At 38.9% G+C, this 20,001-nt stretch overlaps 2 protein-coding genes across 2 annotated transcripts; one reads left to right on the top strand and one right to left on the bottom strand.

Annotated features, from left to right (window-relative positions):
* Nucleotides 1-502: 502 nt before the first annotated feature.
* FKBP7 (FKBP prolyl isomerase 7) lies at nucleotides 503-5,454 on the bottom strand. The gene is made up of 4 exons (XM_065637982.1): nucleotides 5,213-5,454; nucleotides 3,451-3,602; nucleotides 1,131-1,264; nucleotides 503-806 (listed from the first exon to the last, which is right to left on the bottom strand). The coding sequence occupies exons 1-4, from the start codon at nucleotides 5,416-5,418 to the stop codon at nucleotides 645-647; spliced, it is 654 nt and encodes a 217-aa protein (XP_065494054.1). The 5' UTR covers nucleotides 5,419-5,454; the 3' UTR covers nucleotides 503-644.
* Nucleotides 5,455-5,589: 135 nt separating this feature from the next.
* On the top strand, nucleotides 5,590-18,752 carry PLEKHA3 (pleckstrin homology domain containing A3). The gene is made up of 8 exons (XM_065638251.1): nucleotides 5,590-5,895; nucleotides 9,690-9,806; nucleotides 11,270-11,425; nucleotides 12,096-12,232; nucleotides 13,206-13,370; nucleotides 14,526-14,569; nucleotides 15,118-15,233; nucleotides 16,581-18,752. The coding sequence occupies exons 1-8, from the start codon at nucleotides 5,856-5,858 to the stop codon at nucleotides 16,706-16,708; spliced, it is 903 nt and encodes a 300-aa protein (XP_065494323.1). The 5' UTR covers nucleotides 5,590-5,855; the 3' UTR covers nucleotides 16,709-18,752.
* The last annotated feature ends 1,249 nt before the right edge of the window (nucleotides 18,753-20,001 follow it).

Below are 20,001 nucleotides of genomic sequence, written 5' to 3'. Positions count from 1 at the left end.
AACTTAGTAAAATTACGAAGTCAAAGTATAAAATCCACGTAAAATACTGCTTTTTCATGAACACCAAGTTATTACATCAAAGAGGTTTTCTAAGTTGCTTTAAATCCATTTGTGTTTTTATCCTGATGTTCCATAGACAGAGTTTATTTAAGATCTTTTGCTGTTTGCAGCAAGTTTAACTGTAATTCCTCCAGAAGCTGGCCTAGGAGCCTGCAGAGGTTTAACAGAGTTACTTTGCTGGGATTCTGTTGTCCCCTTTTATTTTACAGGGAATTGAGAAGCATTCATCAGTTATGTTCTAACTATGTCAACAGGTACTTTTTTGTGCTTGATAAGACAGAAGTAATTATTTTGATCAGTAACTTACACAATGAGAAAGACTACTGAGCAATACTGTAGATTAGGACATGACACAGGAACTGATAATAATAGATCATGGTGTTTTCCAATTTTATTTCTTTCTTATGAAATATCAAACACATTTTTTAGTTGAATGTTTAAAAATAAGATTTTTTTACAGTCACCTTAAGAGATATAAAATGATGCCACTATAAAAAAATACAAAAATTTCTGTGACAAAGCATTATTTTGGAAATGTTTACAATTCAGTGTCCAGAAAACATCAAAAGATTTTTTTTAAGTACTTAGAGTTCATCATGCTGGTAGACATTGTACTCCTTTGCTGATATGAAACCATCTCCATCATGGTCATTCTTCTTAAATATATCGGCTAAGATTTCATCATGCACTGAGGGATGACGTTTTTTGCCATCTCTTGCGAATTCTTCTTTCAAATACTGGCTTATCTAGAAGAAAAGAAAAAGGTCCAACCATTGTGGCTTTTACACCAGTACTCAACAGCTACTAGTATCTTCAAGGCCACCAGGTGTATATACGTGAGTTCTTGCCACTCCAGGGCAGACACGTCTAAGTTTGTTTCCCTGCAATTCTGAGACATACTAACATGTTAATCATAGCAAATTTCAACATTACACAGTGTAGTTCGTGTACGCATACAGAAGCTTTACATGATGAACAGCAGCAGAGGCAGCTCCTGCAAAGATAACACCAATGCAACTATACCTATAGTTTTATAAATTATTTATTCCAAATTAGTTACATCGTATTACCTCAAGTTGAGAGAGTTTCTTGTCACCGTCCTTGTCTATTTGATGAAATGCTTCAACACTGCGAGGTCCCTTATTTACTGCATAAAGTTCAATCTCAAAGATCAGTGTTGCATTGGGTGGAATCTTGCCCTGTGCTAAGAATAAAATTTTTAAAAGCAATTAAAAAAATCAGACATTATGGACAGAGATCACACATATGATAAGTTTACATGTAAAGCATCTTATTTGTCTATTACAAAAGGAATTTAAATATACTGCTAGACAGGAAGATTGTTCAGATTGTGTTAGATAAATTATTTTGAGAGAAATTTGCAAATAATATACTTCCTTGAAACAAAATTATATTGCTCATAGCAATTCAGGTACTTTTAAAAAAAATCAAGAGAAGGGTTTGTGTTATGAAAACCAAATATTTCTAAAGTTCTCACTCTTTCACAAGATGTCATATGATGAAGCTTATTGAGAGATTGATTCTAAGACATTTGGCTTTATGAAATATCTGGAACCTGATTTAAAAGATGACACCAATAGACAAATGCTCGTATGTATTTTCTATCTGAAGAAACAAGCAGGCAATTTCAAGTTTTACCAGCTTACTATGAAGTACGCCTATGGTTAAAGGACTACGTAAAACAGTGTATAAAATATACATTTATTAGAAATAAGCAGTAGAATGCAAGTCATCTGATTCATTAAAAAAAAAACAAAACAAGAACAACAACTACTACTGGAATATTTTGTCCTGAAGAAAAAAACCCAACAGGTTAGACCTCATTATTCCTGTGTCAAAGCATTTTCTGATATCTGATGTAAAAAACCCACTACCTATAAACACAGGTCATTGTATCATGCATCTGGCAAAAAAGGGAATGGAAGAGACAGTAACAAAATAATATCTAAAAGTAAAGCCAAAAAAGCATCAAGAAATCATGCAGTGTAAAATTAAAATGTAAACATGCAAGTTGCTTCTATTAATAGCCAAAGCCAGTGAGCATGACATTGTAACCTCAGAATTTTGACAGAACTTTGAGCTTGTGCCCATCCTTCACAAACTGAAGAAAAACTGAGGTATTTCTGTTTATAAACAGAAGGTAAACAAAACCATTACTTGCAGTTCTCATCTAAAATATCCATAGTAAAAATGACAGGTTTCACAGTTCAAAGCTTATAAATTTGGAAGCTTTTGTATCTGAATATAAACTATGGTTTGTATACTACTTATGAAAGAAAGATACAATACTAGAATTCAGTGCCAGTAGTTCTCAAGTATACATACCAACAAAGGAAAGATATGTAAAGATTTAGAAAGCCACATGCATCTTTTCTAATTCAAGATTAGGCAGGCATCTTCCTCAGCATGCAGGAATACGCTGAGACAGAGGACAGGTATGCTGTAGGAAAATTATACTTTCTTGAAGTGCTACCTAGGACAAACAATTAACATTAGTGTTTGAGTTAAAGAACATACTTTTCTTTGTGTCAGTGTTCCTCCTTGTTGTTATGAGACTTATTTATTAAACATTATGCTCAAGGGGAAAAATTTATTCCTAATAAACTTCACTGCTACAATGGAATTGTATGAAAGACAAAACTGGTGCATGGAATTCTGACATAATATCCCTACCAAACAATTATTATAGAGCAGGAGCTACCTTTTAACAGAAATGACTACCTCCAAGTCAGAGCTGAATTTAAGTAATCTACAATTAAGGGTGCCCAAACGCTGCAAAAACTCTGACTGGAACTTTTTTTTTAAATAGACTGCACACATAAGCATCATAAATTCAAATCAGAATTCATGCATTATACTGTTGCAATTATTACATAATATATTTTCCATTAACTACCAGAATGTAAGCAGTATTTTAAACAACTTATTTCTGCTCAGTTTAGTTCTGTGGCATGCACTGGATTACTTCCATTTTGCTCAGAAGACACAGAATGTCATTAAAAGGCTAGCAGGTGGGAGTCAAATAATAGAAACCAAATATGAATAATAGATTAAGACAAAAAATGCTGATATGAATCATCAAGATCTTCCTTTTGCCGTCAATTTTTCGTATTATGGCAATAGCTGGAAGAACACATCAGGTGCCATGTACTGAATTCTACTGCAAGCTGCAAGGCCTAGGTGTGGGCCTCTGATGAGAACTGCTTAAACTGCATAGGAATGAGCAGGATTAGGCTGCACAGCCGCAATCATCACCTTCACTGCCGCCAGAAATAATGAGAGCACCAGTTTTTACAGTCATACAATACTGTATGATTGAAAAGGTAAAACGGAGGAAGGACAAAGTTTAGTATTGAAACATTTTTTTACCGTATCCTTGCTGTCCATACGCTAATGATGGAGGAATGATCACTTTCCGTTTTTCTCCAGGACACATGTTCATCATAGCAATATCTAACCCTTTTATGACTTGTCCAACACCCAGAACGAACCACTTTGGATGACCTTCATTTTGTGTCCGACTATTAAAAAGAATTGTGAGCAAATAACAGTTAATTTAGTATTTTTTTAAATATAAAAATAACTTTAAATTAGCAGTCAGTAAAAAAGTACATTATATTATTAGAACAAAAGAATGTATAGAGTGCAAGAATATAAAGCATTAAGTGTTTTCTACTACTTTTATAATTAATTTAAGGTCAATTCTTGAGATGTGTAAGGAACAACCTCCTTTAAAATTAAAAAAAGTGAAAAAAACTAATTTCTTAGAAAAACATCTGATCTTCCTGATCATATATACTGCATGCCAGAAACAAGGTGCCACTGCAGGAAGTCTGCGAGAGCAGGAACACTGGGAACATTTCACTGGTAGAAAGTGAAAATGTTTTCAGCGGTTCACATGGCTGTAGGATGGGATGGGATGGAGCATGCACACGTGTGCTGGGGGAACCTGGCAATCTTGGCTACAGTACCGTGTGCTCACTCACCACTCTGTTTGGTTTAGCTATTCGGTGCTCAAGCCAGCTTCTGGTCATACGAGGTGTTCCCAGTACAGGAACTACACTGAATGGCAACTGAGCAGCATGTCATTCAAAAGTCATAGGGCAACACTTCATGTGCCAAAATCAGTCACTTCAATAGGAAAAAAAATGCAAGCAAAATGGTACTGTTAAATGTAGAATTATCCTATACTGATTTTTTTCTTAAATGATACAAGTTGGGGGAATGAATCAAGATTTTGTAATAAACTAGGCTACTGCCTGATCTGTCCAAACATGGCTAAGGAATGAGCCAGGTACCTGAACGAAAGAAAAGACTCTCCTCCATAGTTCTGCACAGGTGAGTCCTGCCTCACTGGTAGGATGGACCACCACTAAAAGCAAGGCACTGTAAATACAAAGCTTTTCCACAATGATTTCTGTGCAAAGCAAACTAAACTAAGCTGAAACATCTTGAAGGTAGATGGATGGGACGGAGTGACAAAGCAAAAGCCCTAAATGCTAACTATTTGGGGAAAGAGGAAGGCAGCACAGATTGAGCAGGAGAGCAGCAGCAGCGAAGGGGCACAGTGCAAACCACTGGTGTGACGCGGCTGCCTCACACAGTGCCAACTATGTAGAACCGCATGCTGTACCCATGTTTCTGTCTAAAATCGTCTGCGTCCCTAGCGGGAGCTCCTTCTCCAAACCCAAGCTTTTCTGCACAGATTCCAGCACAGAACAAGGCAGATAATAACATGGTGGGGTTTTTATCACCCTGCCAAAGGGCTTGTCCACGTGAGGTGTGGGCTACAGGCTGTCGGCGACCCTCCCGTTTGGCATCCAGTTCACCGAAGCGCAGTTCCTCCTGGCCCTAGGTAAACGTTACACCCAGCACTCGATTGAAAAAAAAAAAAAAAAAGGCTGAGATGGGGGGAAATTACTAATGCTAAAGTGGTTAACGTGGACGCCAAGCTGTGCCCGCGCTGGGAGAGCAGCAGGTCCCGCTGCGGGGACACGGCGGGGACAGGACGGGCCCACAGCGACCCGCTGTGAGCGGGACCCGCTGCTCCCGGGGCGGGCAGGCGGCGCCACGTCCACCGCTGGGCCAGGGCCTTCCTTCCCTCCCTCCTCCCCGGTGCCCCGGAGCTCACCTGCAGTAAAACTTGGATCCGTCGCTGGCCAGGAACCCATCGTAGTGCGCGTTCAGCAGATCCCCCTTCTTGCTCTTGGGGCTGCACACCTCGGGGAGCTGCAGCACCTCGACTTTAACCTCCTCCGCCGCCGCGCCGCCCTCGGCCTGCGCCGGGGCCGCCAGCAGGGCCAGCGGCAGGAGGAGCAGCGTCAGCCCGCGGCCCATGTCGCTCCCAGAGGCCGCCGGCGTGGCACTGGCCCCGCGGGGCGGAGGGGAGCGCGGGGCTGGGCCTGCGCTGCGGCACCGCCCCGGACAGGCCCTGCCCAGGCAGGGGCGGGGCGGGCGGCCCGGCCCCCTCAGCTCAGGAAGTGAAAGCGACGTCAGGGGACAAGCGCGGCGGGGTGTCGCTGAGGCGGGGCCGGGGAGCGCGGCCGGGCGCGCATGGGAGACGCGGAGCGCCCCGCGGGGCGGGTGGCGCCGCCGCGGGCCGCCGCTGCCGCCGCGCCTGAGCTGAGCGGCCCCGTCTCCGCGCGCGCAGGGAGCAGCAGCAGCAGCAGCAGCAGCGGCGGCGGCGGGGACGGGAGGTGAGCGCCATCCCCACGGCGGCGGCCCTTTCCCCGCGGCGGAGCAGGAGGATGCGGCCCGGCGTCGGGCTCTGAGCGATGGAGGGTGTCCTGTACAAGTGGACCAACTACCTGGCGGGTAGGCGGCGGGGCCTGGACCTGGGGGGCGGTGGCTGGGGTGGCCGGGGCCTGCGGGGCGTGGCCTCGTCCGGGAGCCGCTGCTGCTGCGTCGGGGGTAGCGGCGTCCCGCGGGCGGCCGGAGCCGCTTCTCACGGGCCGTGTGCGGTAGAGCCGAGGCGCAGGGGAGCGGAGGCTGCCGCTGCCCCTGGCGGGAGGCTGGCGCGGCGGGTCGCTTGGACGAGGCTCCCGGGGCTGGGCCGGGGGGCGGCAAGTGGCGGCGGCCGCCGGCGCTACCCGGGAGCTTCTGCGTGTGGCGGGGTGGCGACAGGCCGCTCCGCCGGGCCGCGGCCCCCGCAGCCTCACAGCCCAGAGGGACTCGGCTGCCGGCATCTTACCCGGGGAACGGGCCGGCCAAGCACCTCTCCAGAGCCGGGCTGCGGCCCGACGGGTCGGTCAGGGACTCCTGACACGGTGCGGGAAACGCCTTCAGCAGCGTCTCTCCCTGACGGCCGCGCCGCGGGGGTTTCCCGGCTTTCCTCTCAGAAATAGCTTTAGTTTGCAGCACCCAGTCTTGGAAGGTATCTATGCTGCGGTTGAGGAATTGTTTCGGTTTAGGTCTTTATATCTGCAGTCTAAATGTATAAGTCTGAATTCTCTTTTGATTTGCTTTTGGATTTTTTTTTTTTTTGACTCTATGTTCCCGTATACTAACCTGTAAAACAGATAAGAGACTCTAGTTCTGGGTGAAGTATTCACGAAATGTATTTTAGAAGTGCTGCAGACAGGAATGCACCAAATGCCTGCATTCGCCATCAAAGCTCTGGTGTTGATGGCATCATCCTCAGTTGTAAAGGAGATACCACCTCTCTGGAGACAGCAGTGGATAGAGGCACTGTCAAGGTGGAACAGATTTCTCTCCTGACACTGTGATAGCACTAATTGTCCCTCTGGAGCAGATCACTGTTGGATCACATACCACGCTTACTCAGGCCCCGTGTTCAACTGCTTTGGCAGTATCTTCTTTGCCATCTTGTTCTTTGGCACCTCACACGTGCTGTTCTGCTTCAGCATATTCAGATTTTGAATGTGTAGTGGTGTGAAACTCAGTGCTGAGGGTTATGAAAGGTGGGCCACATTGCAAGGATTGTGTGCGTTTGCTGTGAATTGAACTGTACGGAGCATAATATTGTATTTTTTGGAGTAAATATGTGTCCATATATACTGACCTTCTGGTGAAAGACAACGATTGTACTATAATTCAATAGGTATTTGATAAGATATTTTCATCACTTCTTCACAATTAATGTAGAGAAAACGCATACAGGAAAAATAGTGGTTATGAAAGTAATGAGTACAAGTTTCTTTTCAAAATAGAATTGAAATTGTCACTTCCACTTATATGACCAAAAATTTTACTGTAGCAAAAGGTAAAAGGTCACAGGTAATGAGGCGTTGTGGTGTTTGATATAAGCTTCCCATTTGAAGTCTGTGACTGTGAATGCAGTACACACAATAGACTGTCACATGAAAATGCAGCTCACTTCTGCTAAAAGTCGGTAACCTTCTAAACCAGCAAATTGCAGAACCCTTCCTTCCGAGTGTGCTGGCCAACTGAGAGCATCCACTCTTGCATTTCAAAATTACAGTGTGTCAGGAATTCCCTACAATTTCCAGAATATAGGAGGGCAGCAAAATTTTAAAAAAATCTAATCACATTAGTGAGATTTTTAAATGTTATAACCAACTTTATTGTTGCTCTACTATCTATTTTTGTAGCCAGAAAGAGGCTGTGGTACGATATTATTAATGGTAGAAGCCAAGCAGCAATGGAGCTTGTTATTGTTTCTGAAGCATTGTGTAAAACATTTCCTTTCCTTCTTCATTGAAAACAAACCAGAAATACAGCTTTATTTTTTTCCCCTCAAATAATATGTGTGCATCTAAGAATTTGTGAAGTACAAGTTTGTTAAATACTTTGTCAAACATAGGATACTCTGCCCAATTTCAGACCAGAAGAGGTGATTTTGTTCTTTAGCTTGCTTCTGTGAGGCACTTGGAGTCTTTTAAATCCTTTGTTTCTGTTTTGTTGGGGTTTTTTTCCAATGCTAGCATAATATGAGGCTAGAATAATCCATGTAGGGTCCCTTTTTGTCAGAATCAGACTGTTGAGGCGGGCATTGACATACCACAGGTGCATGCACTTAGGAGATAAGGGCAGGACAGAGTCAATATTTTGCAACACAGTGTAGCAGGAAACAAAACAGTAGTGCATTTTACAGGACAGGGTCTAAAGTACAGTAATTCTCTGACTGTTTGTGTATTCTTTAGGTGGTGATGTATATATACAATTTGAGTTATTTCCTGTGGGAGCTGGTTTCGCTCAGTGTTTGTACTTTTTTTCATTCTATTTTTATATCCCCGTTTGGATCTACTTATTGGTTACCACTCTGCATTTTAAAAGACACAGATGCTTACCATTATAGCTAATAAATTTAAAAAATAGTTACATGTTATTATTTCCTTATCATAGAATTATAACTTGATGTAATGGAGCCTGATCTTAGACTTCCTGAATTAGTGTTAAAACTTGTAATGACTTAATGTGAGTAGTTTGAAGCCTTGAGCTGATTTTCAAGAGTCTGGTACCTGGTTAAGCCCCCTGTGTTATAATGCACTGTTGCTGGATGGCTGCAGGTTGTTCTGTTGGAATGGCAATTGGTAAGCACCGTGTACCACACCATCATATTGCCGAACATGTTGTGTTCTTGACCACGCAGTTAGTGCCATTCCCCACCCTAAGCCAAGCAGGAAGTTTGATGTTGATTTGTAAAATAGAGGGAAAATCTGCTCCTGGTGTACAACTGACCCAGACTGTAATGGGCCAATGTAACTGTTGTGCTCTACTGGAATATTTTAGTTCTATGTTATTCTTAGAAACAAAGGTGATTTACTAGGAAAAAATGGTTTGCATTTAGTAGTATTAGAAATTAGGGAACCTATTCCAGTGAGTGGTGAGATTTATGGAATAACTGTTAAAAAAAGGAGGAAAAAAAAATCCAAGAGAGCCTATGACAATAATTTACTGTTTGTTGTAATGCTGCATAGAGTTCTCACAGATATATGTGTCTATGCATAAACTGCTGTTTTGTAGATGTAGTAAAGTCAGAGATCACGAGATAATTTTGCTCATGCAAAGCTGGTGTATGCCGTCCTCACAGATCGACCTAGGAGTATAGGCCGTATCTCGGTTTCCTGCACAATGCCTGACATTAAATTGTTGTTGAGCGATGGAACTAGGCTACTTTCAAGGGAAATGGTGTGTCAGTAGCTCCGTTTGAAATACGAAGTTTTCACTGAAATACAGTAGGCAGAGGACACCATAGCATAGCAGTTGGTGACATCAGTAACTTTTTTGTATCTGACAAATAAGATCCTACAATCTTAAGAAAGTCTGCCTGAAAAATACACTTGAATGAGAATGGTTCTTCAGAGGTGTGTAATTTAGCAACCTTCAAAATAGGATTCCTTGGTGGCTAAGTTAAAAATTAATTTTGCTCTGGAATAGAATATAGTGAAAACTGAAATACTGCTGATTTTGCATCCAAAAAGGATGAGAGTGAAATATACAATACTAGTCTGGTTATAGAGATGTGCTGGTCTTCAGACTGGGCAGATTGCTTATTTCCTGGTGTGTTACAAGAATAATTTAATGCTTGCATTTTTTATAAAAGTTTTAATAGCCAAAGAGCTGAATTTGATTTGCGATTTAGTAGTTAAACTAAACTTTCCTATTCATGTTTTTGATCTTGCTAGGTTGGCAGCCTCGGTGGTTTGTTTTAGACAACGGGATATTGTCGTACTATGATTCCCAGGATGATGTTTGCAAAGGCAGCAAAGGAAGTATAAAGATGGCTGTGTGTGAAATAAAAGGTAAGAATTAATAGATTTCTGCTTGAGGAAATTTTAGCTGCAGGGAAATAGAACAGATCATCCAACATACATTTTGCATCACAAGTTTTTCCTCTTCTGTTTCTTTTTATGTATAATCCAATGTGTCTGCTTCATAGTTCACAAATAATGATGAATGTGAATTATGAAGGGGTGACAAAGAAAAAAAATGTTTTTGACAGAGCTCTGTTTTGAGATTTAGAACCCACCATATATTCCTTTTTGTTTCATACAGTTGTGTGCATGTGGCTTATGCTTGAAGTTACTTCAGCAAGTTATTTAGCTCTTTGACCGGGGATAAGAGACTGAACCATGAATGCTTGTTTTTCAGAAGAGCAGCAGTGGTGATCCAAAAGGGGATGTTCTTATAAACCAGAGATTGTTTAGTCTTTTGTTTTCCTGAGTAATTTTTGGTTTTGTCACTGTTAGCAGCTGCTCATGTGCATAGGTGATGGATGTGTCAGAGTTACTAAGTGAACTGTTTGTGTCAGCCCATGAGTTTAGCCTTTAGTGTACTCGAAGCTGTAGGTCAGCCTCCTTGGCTAATGTCAAGGCATTGTCTAACTTTGCAATGCTTTCAACTCTTGACCTCTATCCAGATACCTCCTAATGACCAGGCTTGTGATGTGGATACTTGTATAATAAAAAGAGGAACTTCTTATTTTACATGGGCCACCTGGTATTTTTCGTGTGATGATTCCTTTTTGTTACTGTTTCCTTGGTGTAGATGAAATCAGTGATGTGAAGTAGAAGATCCCATTTTTTGGCCATTCCAGTTGTTCATTTTGCTTGTCATCTTGTTCTTTTGGTGAAGGGAAGATAATCATTAAAGTCTGGATTTGGTGCAGTCTCCTGCACTCATGGCTAGTGGGGAGTAGGTCTGGAGGAACTGTGGTTGCTAGCATGAAACTCAGCAGAGTATTCAGTTAAAGATGTAGTATTGAATATAATAGACTGTAAACACCTCTGTTCTTGGTTCTAGAACTCTGCAACCTGAAGCCAAATTTCATCTAGAAGGGAGGTTATTTCCATTTTTAGCCTAGTCCTCCATAAATACTTGTGCTGGCAAAAAACCTCTTCAGTTTGCCTTGTTTAGACCAGGTTTGGAATACAGCAGTTATTACAGATGGATACACAATATATTGTTAATGCAGAAAGGGAGCCCCACTGTGCTTGGGTCTGGCCACTGTTTGGTGTGTCATGTTCCTACCTGTTGACTTGAAGACATGCTGGGGAGAAGGCTTGAGCAGTCTGAGCTTTTTGTTGTGTTGCAGTGGTTCATTGTGACTTACTGTGTTACTACGGGATTGTAATAAGCGTTTTAAAATACTTTGACCAGTATTTGATAAGTAACTGTTACTGAGTCGAGGTGTGTGTTTGCTGTTCGTGGTTTGATTTTGTTTGTTTGTTTTTTCCAAAATTGTTTTTTTCTCCTCTGTCATAAGTTCATGCAACAGACAATACAAGAATGGAGCTGATCATCCCAGGGGAACAGCATTTCTACATGAAAGCAGTTAATGCAGCCGAAAGGCAAAGGTGGCTGGTAGCACTGGGGAGTGCAAAAGCCTGTTTAGCAGATACCAGAACAAAAAAAGAAAAAGGTATGTGTGTTACCTAGAGCATATACAATCTTGCCACTTTTTCAAATGCTTGTTTTCAGATAGTGCAAATATTGTGGTAGAAAGTCAGTATTATTGTGTTTAAATATAAATCATAATTATTTCTAGTCATCTATATGGTAAATTCCCCCGTGATGTTTGAATTAAAGGTTATCTCCATTGACCTCTTCTATATTAAGAAGCTGAAAATACGAGCAATTTATTGTTGTTACAAGAACAAACATACTGTTTGTAGCTGCTGTGAAGCCATTTCATTTCTGCTGTTTTGATTCTTTGTAGTTACTATTGGGGTTTTTTTCCATGGTTTTTCTTGGATGGCTTAATTTCCAGCCACTCTGGTAGGCCTAAATTTTATCCACTACATTTTTTCTATGTTACATTGCAGCTAAGAAAGATTTTGACTTTATCTTTCCTAGTAATGTGCCTCTTTCTTAATGGTCATTAAATTAGCCACAGTTATCCAAAAGTACGAACTATCGTCTGCTTCAAGTACAGTTCTTGACTAATTGCAGAATCCAATTTGCCTCAAGATTAACCGAAAGTTCAAGTGAATTTTTAAATTGATATTTCAGTTTAAATGAAAAGTGCTTTAAAATTAAAATGTGTACATACATTGCATACAAAAAACCTGATATTTCCTTTATTTTTATAGAAATAAGTGAGACCAATGAATCTCTTAAAACCAAAATGTCCGAACTTCGTCTCTACTGTGATCTTTTAATGCAGCAAGTTCATACAATACAAGAATTTGTTCACCATGATGAGACTCGCTCTCCTCCCAGCATTGAGGTACAGAATTTCTAGAATGCCATTGCAGAACCTAATTATATAACACACCTCAAGTTTCTGTTGACACCTTCTGCCTTTTTCATTTCCCTAAAGTTGGGACATTTAACCTAAAGTCAATTTTTGAGTGTTTGTGTCTATATAATAATAATAGTGATTATATGTGCATAAAGTACCTGAGTCATTTAACTGTAATCGTAACATGCATTAGGAAGCAATTATGTTATTGAGTCATTTGGTTAAAAGGCAAGAAGAGCTGCCGCAATAATTTGTCTTGCTTTGTGTATCTGATATGGGCAGAGTAGTTGAAACAATTTTGTTTGTCCATTCTTTACTTCTTGTGTAGGAGGATATTCCATTTTGTTATCAGTGAAAGCTGGTGTTACAGGAATTGGAAACCTGTGGTGTAGATAAGTCTCTCTGAATATGCACAAGTAAAGTTATTCTAATATTTCTGCTTTTGAGTGAAAGTTAGTACTGGAAATTATGAATGGCTTCATTCTTTACACTCTTGAGCAGCATGTGGACAATATTGTTGTCCACTTAAGGCAAAGCAAGGGGTTGATGCTTAGTCCCAACACGGCAAATTGTTGTTAATTTACAGCAAGGTGAACTGACCTGCAGGTGCCTTGCACTGGAGCGATAAAGCTATTTGCACATTCTGCTGCAATTTGTTTCGCTGAATCATCTTCTGACACGTGTTAGCCACTCAGAGACAAGATTTGCAGTAAAAACCTTATGGCATTGTTGGATGATACCACAAAGAAATTCAGATGTCAGAAAATTACAATGCTGTCACATTATTTTGCTTAAATTAACCTCATTGGAAGGTGTACATTTGATTACATAAAATAGGAAATGGAAGTTCTTAGTGGTAACGAGGGAAATGAGTGTGTGTGGGAGTGATGGAGAGGGAGAGTTGTATTTGCAATTTTTTTTTTTTCTTACCTATGCTTGTGCTTTCATTTATTTTCAGAACATGAATGAAGCCTCTTCCTTGCTTAGTGCCACATGTAATACATTTATCACAACACTTGAAGAATGTGTGAAGATCGCTAATGCCAAGTTTAAGCCAGAAATGTTCCAGCTGCCTCACCTTGATCCCTTAGTTTCTCCTGTGTCACCATCACCTGTCCAAATGGTTTAGACATTTTGAAATACTATTTTTTCTAGGTGCCACATTGTTGGTTGGATGGGGGGAAGAACGGCAGAAGACTATGCTATTGCTATGTGCTATGATATCAACAGCTGAAATCTTGGCTCTGTTATGATCAGTACTAGTCCTAAATATAAATCAATGATTTTCCATTCCCAGTCTTTGTTTGCTAGCCTTTACATAATCAGAGTAATTTATCGTACATGTCAAGACCCTGTCATGAGTTCTCTCATAAATGAATGAGGTTTAATTTTCTCAGATCAACTCTTTCTTTGTTTTTAGAATGTTAGGTGTACACCGATCTTAAAAATTTCATAGCCTTGCCTCCTGTTTAAACACATAAGTGCCTTGTGGCTTGAAGCACTTCAGCAAGATAGTGTATATAATTCAAAATGTTTATGTTAGTCTAACATGCCCCTACTTAACAAAAAGGTAAATATTGGTAAAGATGTTACTTGCATAACTCTTCAATACTGATTATTTCCCTTAGAAGGAAAGTATATGTGGAATCACCTTAAATGACTTCTCGATTATACTTACAGATTCCAAGATGAACTGTATCGTAGGATCTTATTGTGGGAATCCCTTTCTTTGCACTTGGATCTCTTTGTCTCCTCAATCAATTTACTTACAAAGCTGATCACTATTGGATTTAAATCAATAACTTTCTTTGATATGCATATAGAGATTTGACAGTGATATCAGAAGAACCACAAGGAATCAAGAGGCAGGATTTGGTTTAATTGTGTAATGGGAAATTTAAGTTGGCATTTGTTAGAGGAAAAATGTCTTGGTATTTCTGTATATCATAGCAATTAACAAATGGCTTGATCAGTAGCTTTGGAGCAAGAGAGAATGAAGTCCATAGAGACTAAGTAGTATTTCTTGTAGTAAATTATGTCCTGTGTGATTCCTTTAAAACTTCTAATACTGGTGGCAATCCATCTGTTTTCATATAGTTAAATCGGATTTTTAACTAAGAATGGTTGCTTTTAATTAAAAAAAAATTGCTGTATCTCTTTGTAGAGACTGTAAATAAAGTAAAATTTAATGTAGGTATGCATATTATTATAAGTAGCTTGTGACATTTTTGTGTGTGGTTTGTTTTTTTGTTTGTGTTTGTTTTTTTTTTTTCCCTAGATGAAGCGTTCCATTAGCCAACCCGGTCCTTGCTATTCAGAAAGGTAAATTTATATTTCATTAAGTCTTTTTCTTATGTCTCAAAAAGCATCCTTGAACCTGCTAGCATTAAAATCAAAATGTGAGAAAGATTGTTCACTTGGGGAAAAAAATTAAGTAGCATAAATTGATCTAATTTTGAAAAATAAGGGTGCAGATTATCAGTCAGTGGCAAATAATGCAGCTGCTGTCTCTTAATACACTCTAAATATTTCTTCATGCTTGAAAATTTATGCAAATGACATTCTGACAAATTCATTAAATTAGACGTAGATCTTGAAACATTAACATTCTTTTTGGGTCAGTATTTCAGATTCTCAAGTTATTTTCTTCTGTATGTAAAGATTATATTACATTTTTATTTCCATTTTCAGGCTTTACAATTATGGAAATTAATGTCCTGCTGTGTGTGTCATTTTTAGTTTAGTATAGTGAAAAACATTGATACCAACAGTTTAATCTAAGCACCAAAATTATTTTAAATTTAAAGTGTATTAAGTTTGTGTGGGTTGTTACAGATTTTGCTTACTAAGAGATCTAATTTCTTTTGTAGGAATAATCACTCTGTAAAAGAACCAATTTCATCCCTTCACCGATTTTCACAGCGGCGCAGAAGAACATATTCAGATACGGAATCTTACAGTGATACTCCCTTTGAAGATTCTCAGAGTAAGTTTGGAAGAGGACTGGTGTTCTTTTTTGTCTTTCTGCACAATTACATTGTTTACAGCAGCTGTTCTAGTGCTGATATCAATCAGCACAAGGACAAAGGTCCTCGTAGTTATGCAAAGTTTTGGTTGTAAGATTCCTATGTTATAAATCAAAGCACTTGCGCAGTTTTGTTAGGTGGCTGATGTTGCTGGCTTTCATTTGTGTTGAAAAGGATCTTACAGCTGATCAGAGTATTATTGCCTTCTGATTAGATGGGCCTACTGATCTAGTAGCCAGTTCTGTGGTTTTTCCTTTTGAATCCTGCTGTCATTTTGACTCCATCTGAGCTCCTCTGAGGGAGACTTTAATGTGACTAGTACTTCTTGACTAGTTCTGGTTTAGTCTTGCTTCCTTTTGGAGGGCCCGGTGCCTTACCTGGATTGAAAAAACCTGAGGCCCGTGCATTGCTGAAGGTCCATGTGAGCACAAAGAGGTACTAATGCTTTACGTTCTACCATGAAGCAAGTATTTGCACCTCCACACTGTTTCCTTGGTTCCCTGATGCTCATGTGTTGCAGGGTGACCACCTCTTTCGCCTCGCTCATCTGCTACCAGCATAGGGTGTCCCAGCATATATCCTGAGCTAATAAACTTCATTTAGGTCTATTCTGTGTCTCATTGCTGATACAGGTGCTTATCAGTCCAGCTTCCTATAGGGCAAGGCTTTTGTTGTTACCATCTGGACCTTCTGGTGTTGGTTACTCAGTCCAACTCTTTTCAGGACTGCTGAGAAGAGTCTTTGTCTTGTGTGTTTCTGCTAATACCAGGCTTTTTTGGTTCCTCACTATGTAGCTCTAGTTTCTAGCTCAGTTTCTCTGAATTTTTTTTGTTTTGTTTTATTTTCTTTTACTGTGTTAGAAGCTCCCTCTGATACCTTCCAGTTATCTTAGTTATTTCGCTTTCTTGTCAGGTAGCCTAGCAATACTCAACTTGGAGTAAGTCACTCATTTCATTTTAATAATAGAAAATGTTTTAATTAAATGCTTATTGGTGCATCAGCTCTTTTTTTTAAAAAAAAAGAGTTTGTGTGTTCCTCATACACAATATGTCTGCACCTCACAGATTACTGTCCTTCATAATGTAAAAATCATGGTGGAAAAAAAGAAATTACTTAAGAACGTTCAGGCACTAAAAATTAATATCGATCATCCTTGGTCATGATATTGATTGAAATATTTCAGGAAAGTCCAGTGTAATTATGCTGCTGATTGCTTTTATATAGGAAATGGTTAGCAAATAGAATAACTGACAGACTGGATGAGGTTTTGGGGGTTGAAAATTATATATTTATTGATATCTTCATAGGATCTGCTCACTGTTCTAGAAGTGCTGTCAATGGAGATCTGGTATCATCAGCCATTCCTGAAGAAAATAGATCAGTATCAAAGGAAAGATCTGAACTGGAAGAGACTCTTTCATCCTTTTCTTCTTGAAGAAACTGAAAGTATTCAATTTTCTATAAATAATGCTATGCAAAGGCTGCTGTGATTATACTGTTGTTATAGGAAGTAGTCGTTTCCCTTTTTAGAAGGATTTCTCTGCACTTTATAGAATAACATAAAAACTATCTTTGAAGTGTATTTTATCTTTATATAGTTTATTTGCAAGAGTATTTTCCTAATATTTCACAGTTTGAATGTGCATTTTTTGGAACAAATGATGGCTTAACAGATAAGCATCCACATTTGTAAATGTAGCTCTTTTTAAAGTGTGAAGGTCTGACTGATACATTAGTAAACCTGCAGGTTATAAACTTTAGCAAAAAGGTTTCGTTTTTGCTTGGAGAAAACACAACTTGTGCCATGGGCATCTTGGTCATCCACCAGGAGGGAGCTGTGCTGAGCCCTGCAATGGCTCTGGTGTCTGTGTAAGGGCTGTGGGAATGGGCACTAATGGGTCTGCTCTAGCAGCTTGACAGTAATGGACATTGCCTTCTTTGAAAATGTAAGGATATACATAATCCGGTCCTTATTTTTAGCCAATGAAAGTAGAAATATTTAGTGTATTTTTCTAAACAAATGTATAAAAATAACTTAATATGAAGCATTTGTACCAAACATTGGATATTTAATAATTTTTATTTATTTATTCTTTTTTGCATCAAAAATTTCTACCTACTTTCACTTCTAAAGATCTACTAAAGGCTTCAAAATGTGCATAAATTATTTCTGGGGTGTGTAGTGTCACAAGTAGCTAATGCAGCACTAAGATTTACTCTGCTCACTTAAGATGTGTTTTTAGCAAGTGTTATAGAAGCAAGAGCTGAAATATTAGACTGTTAAGCTGCTGTTGTAATGAATATTTGTAGTTATACATATTTTATTTATGACATATTTATACAAAAGAGAGCTTTGGTTTTTGCAACTCCTTTATATCATTTGAGGGTGGTATACACCAGGAGATGGATTCTGCTCTCAGTTACATCAGTGTAAATTTCCATTAACTGTGAGACCGGAGTCTGGCTCTCTTAATGATTAATGAGTAATATAGTATAACAGTGCCTACTAGCACCTTGGTCCATGAGGTTGTTAGTGTTTTGGGTATTTGTTTAGGGAGAAACTTGGTCTATAAAGGCTTAGCTGTAGAGCACTTTAAGCAAGCCATTTACTGGTTTTGATTTACAAAATTGCTAAATAAATGGGGTTTTTTGTACTCAAGCACATACCAAAATTGGTTTTTATAATCAAACCTTCTTTAATTTGGTTTAATTAGTCTTCCTTTTGTGTATATGAATAATTTGGTGGTTTTGAAGCAGGCTGGAAAGGACAGATGGGAATGGAATGGAAGCTTTCCTTATAAATTTCTGTAATGGTGATTTATCTAAATCAAAATAGGTCCAAACATTGAGGAAAAAACATATGAGCTGTTGCCCATAAATGAAAATAGCAGTTTATAAACCATTATGTCAGGGTTGACTGAATGGGATAGCTCATACAAGTAAAGTTATTTGTGGATACCAGCTCAGAGCTGTCATTTGTGCTCAGTTCTGTCAGTTTTCATGCAACTAGCATTTGCAAATGCATATCAGTCACATACATGCTTCTACATTTTTTTTCTGAATGTTTGCTTTAATGTATTGTGTATGTCACTTATGACAACTGTAAAAATAAGTATTAAAAAAGATGTTCAGAGAAGTAAACCACGAATTGCAATGAGAGTGTTGTCTTGAATCATGTTCTTAGAGCTGTGTTTTGAAATTTCACTGAGGTTTCTGCCAGTTTCTACAGTGGTAAGTGCATATCACATTAACAAACACATTTTTCTGGCTTTCAACTACTACAGAGAATATATAATAGTTTGGACTCCACATTGTGCAAAAAAACTCTTGAGACTGATAAGTGCATGTAGTGGTATTAAATAATAGGATTATTTAGACAAAAGTTGTAATGATAAGATTCAAGCAGAAAATCTGTATATAATTACTTCAGTACTCTTTTGGATTTTTCCGTTTCACTAAAGCTGGAATGAGGGCTTTTTATATTATATATATGAAGTTAAATTGGCCTTTTATACATGCCTGTGCCAAACATCCTAAAATGTATTTCAATGAAATCAGTGAAGATGCTGTGCCATCATATATTTGGCATCTGGAGCCAAGAAGTCATTTCTGAAAATGATACTTAGCTGGCTATGTAGTAAGGCTAAAAAAAAAAAAAAAAAAAGGATGCTGTTATAACGTTTTCATTTCCAAGTTTGGGGGAGACCTTACCGGGAATGCCTGATTGTATCATTGATATTTCTGGTGGAGAATGGGAGCTGAATTTCAACATAGAATGTGTACTTAACACTTCTAGTTCTGATCTCAAGCGCTTCTGAAGAGATAAATTTAGGTGACAAGTGATAACTTCTAGTTACCGAGTTATATAAGTCTCTAATATCAGATAATTAGAAATTGAATGTGTTCAACTGTCTTACCAACTCGTACTATAAGAATTAATGATCAGACATTGAGTTATTTGGAGAATTGCGAATATCGAGATGACAACATCCAGGGGCTTTACACTTCTGAAAACTAATGTTTATATTTCCACTTACTGTATAATAAGTCAGCTTTTTAAAATTATATTTTTCCCTGGAGAAAGCAATCTTTGGGATGGGAATACTTGAGAGGTTGCATCTGCATAAAAATGTATGTAATTTATTTAAAAATTGAAATCACAGCCATTTGTGTTAAGGTTATTTTAATAGACATTAAGTATTCTGATGTTTTTTTTCTTTCTTTTTTTTTTTTTTTTTTTAATCCAAGCAGTAAAATGTTATCACCTTCAAAAAGGGGGAAGAAAAGTAAACAAACAAAAAAACCCCAAACTAGAGAAGTTTAATATTTTGTCAGAAACGTGATGGTTTTGTGTTCTGTTTGTATAATTTTCTCCTATTGAAGGGAAAAGTTGAAACTGGAGATGATGGTAAAGATTGAAATGCAATGTTAAGACTAGGGTGTCTTGTCTGCTAGTGGTAAAATAAATCTCTGTGTTATTATGTCTATCCACTATCACAGTTACTTTTCTCAGGCTGCCAAATGTAAAATGTAAGTAGAACTTAACAGCATATGGCACTTTGCTGAAATTTTTTTCCTTATGCATCAGGCCCCAGGAAACGTGAAGCCCCAATGCCTGCACGCACTACTCAGTGGCAGAATATTTTTCTGAACTTGGTCCTATAGTAAAATAGATTTTTATCTTTAAAGAGAGCAGCTGTCAGCTTGTTCAGTTAAAAATCCCAATAT

Source organism: Caloenas nicobarica, chromosome 6, assembly GCF_036013445.1.
Source record: "Caloenas nicobarica isolate bCalNic1 chromosome 6, bCalNic1.hap1, whole genome shotgun sequence".
In the NCBI taxonomy this organism is placed as follows: Eukaryota; Metazoa; Chordata; class Aves; order Columbiformes; family Columbidae; genus Caloenas; species Caloenas nicobarica.
The sequence above is the reverse complement of the archived record's forward strand: the minus strand, read 5'-3'. Positions and strand labels throughout refer to the sequence as shown.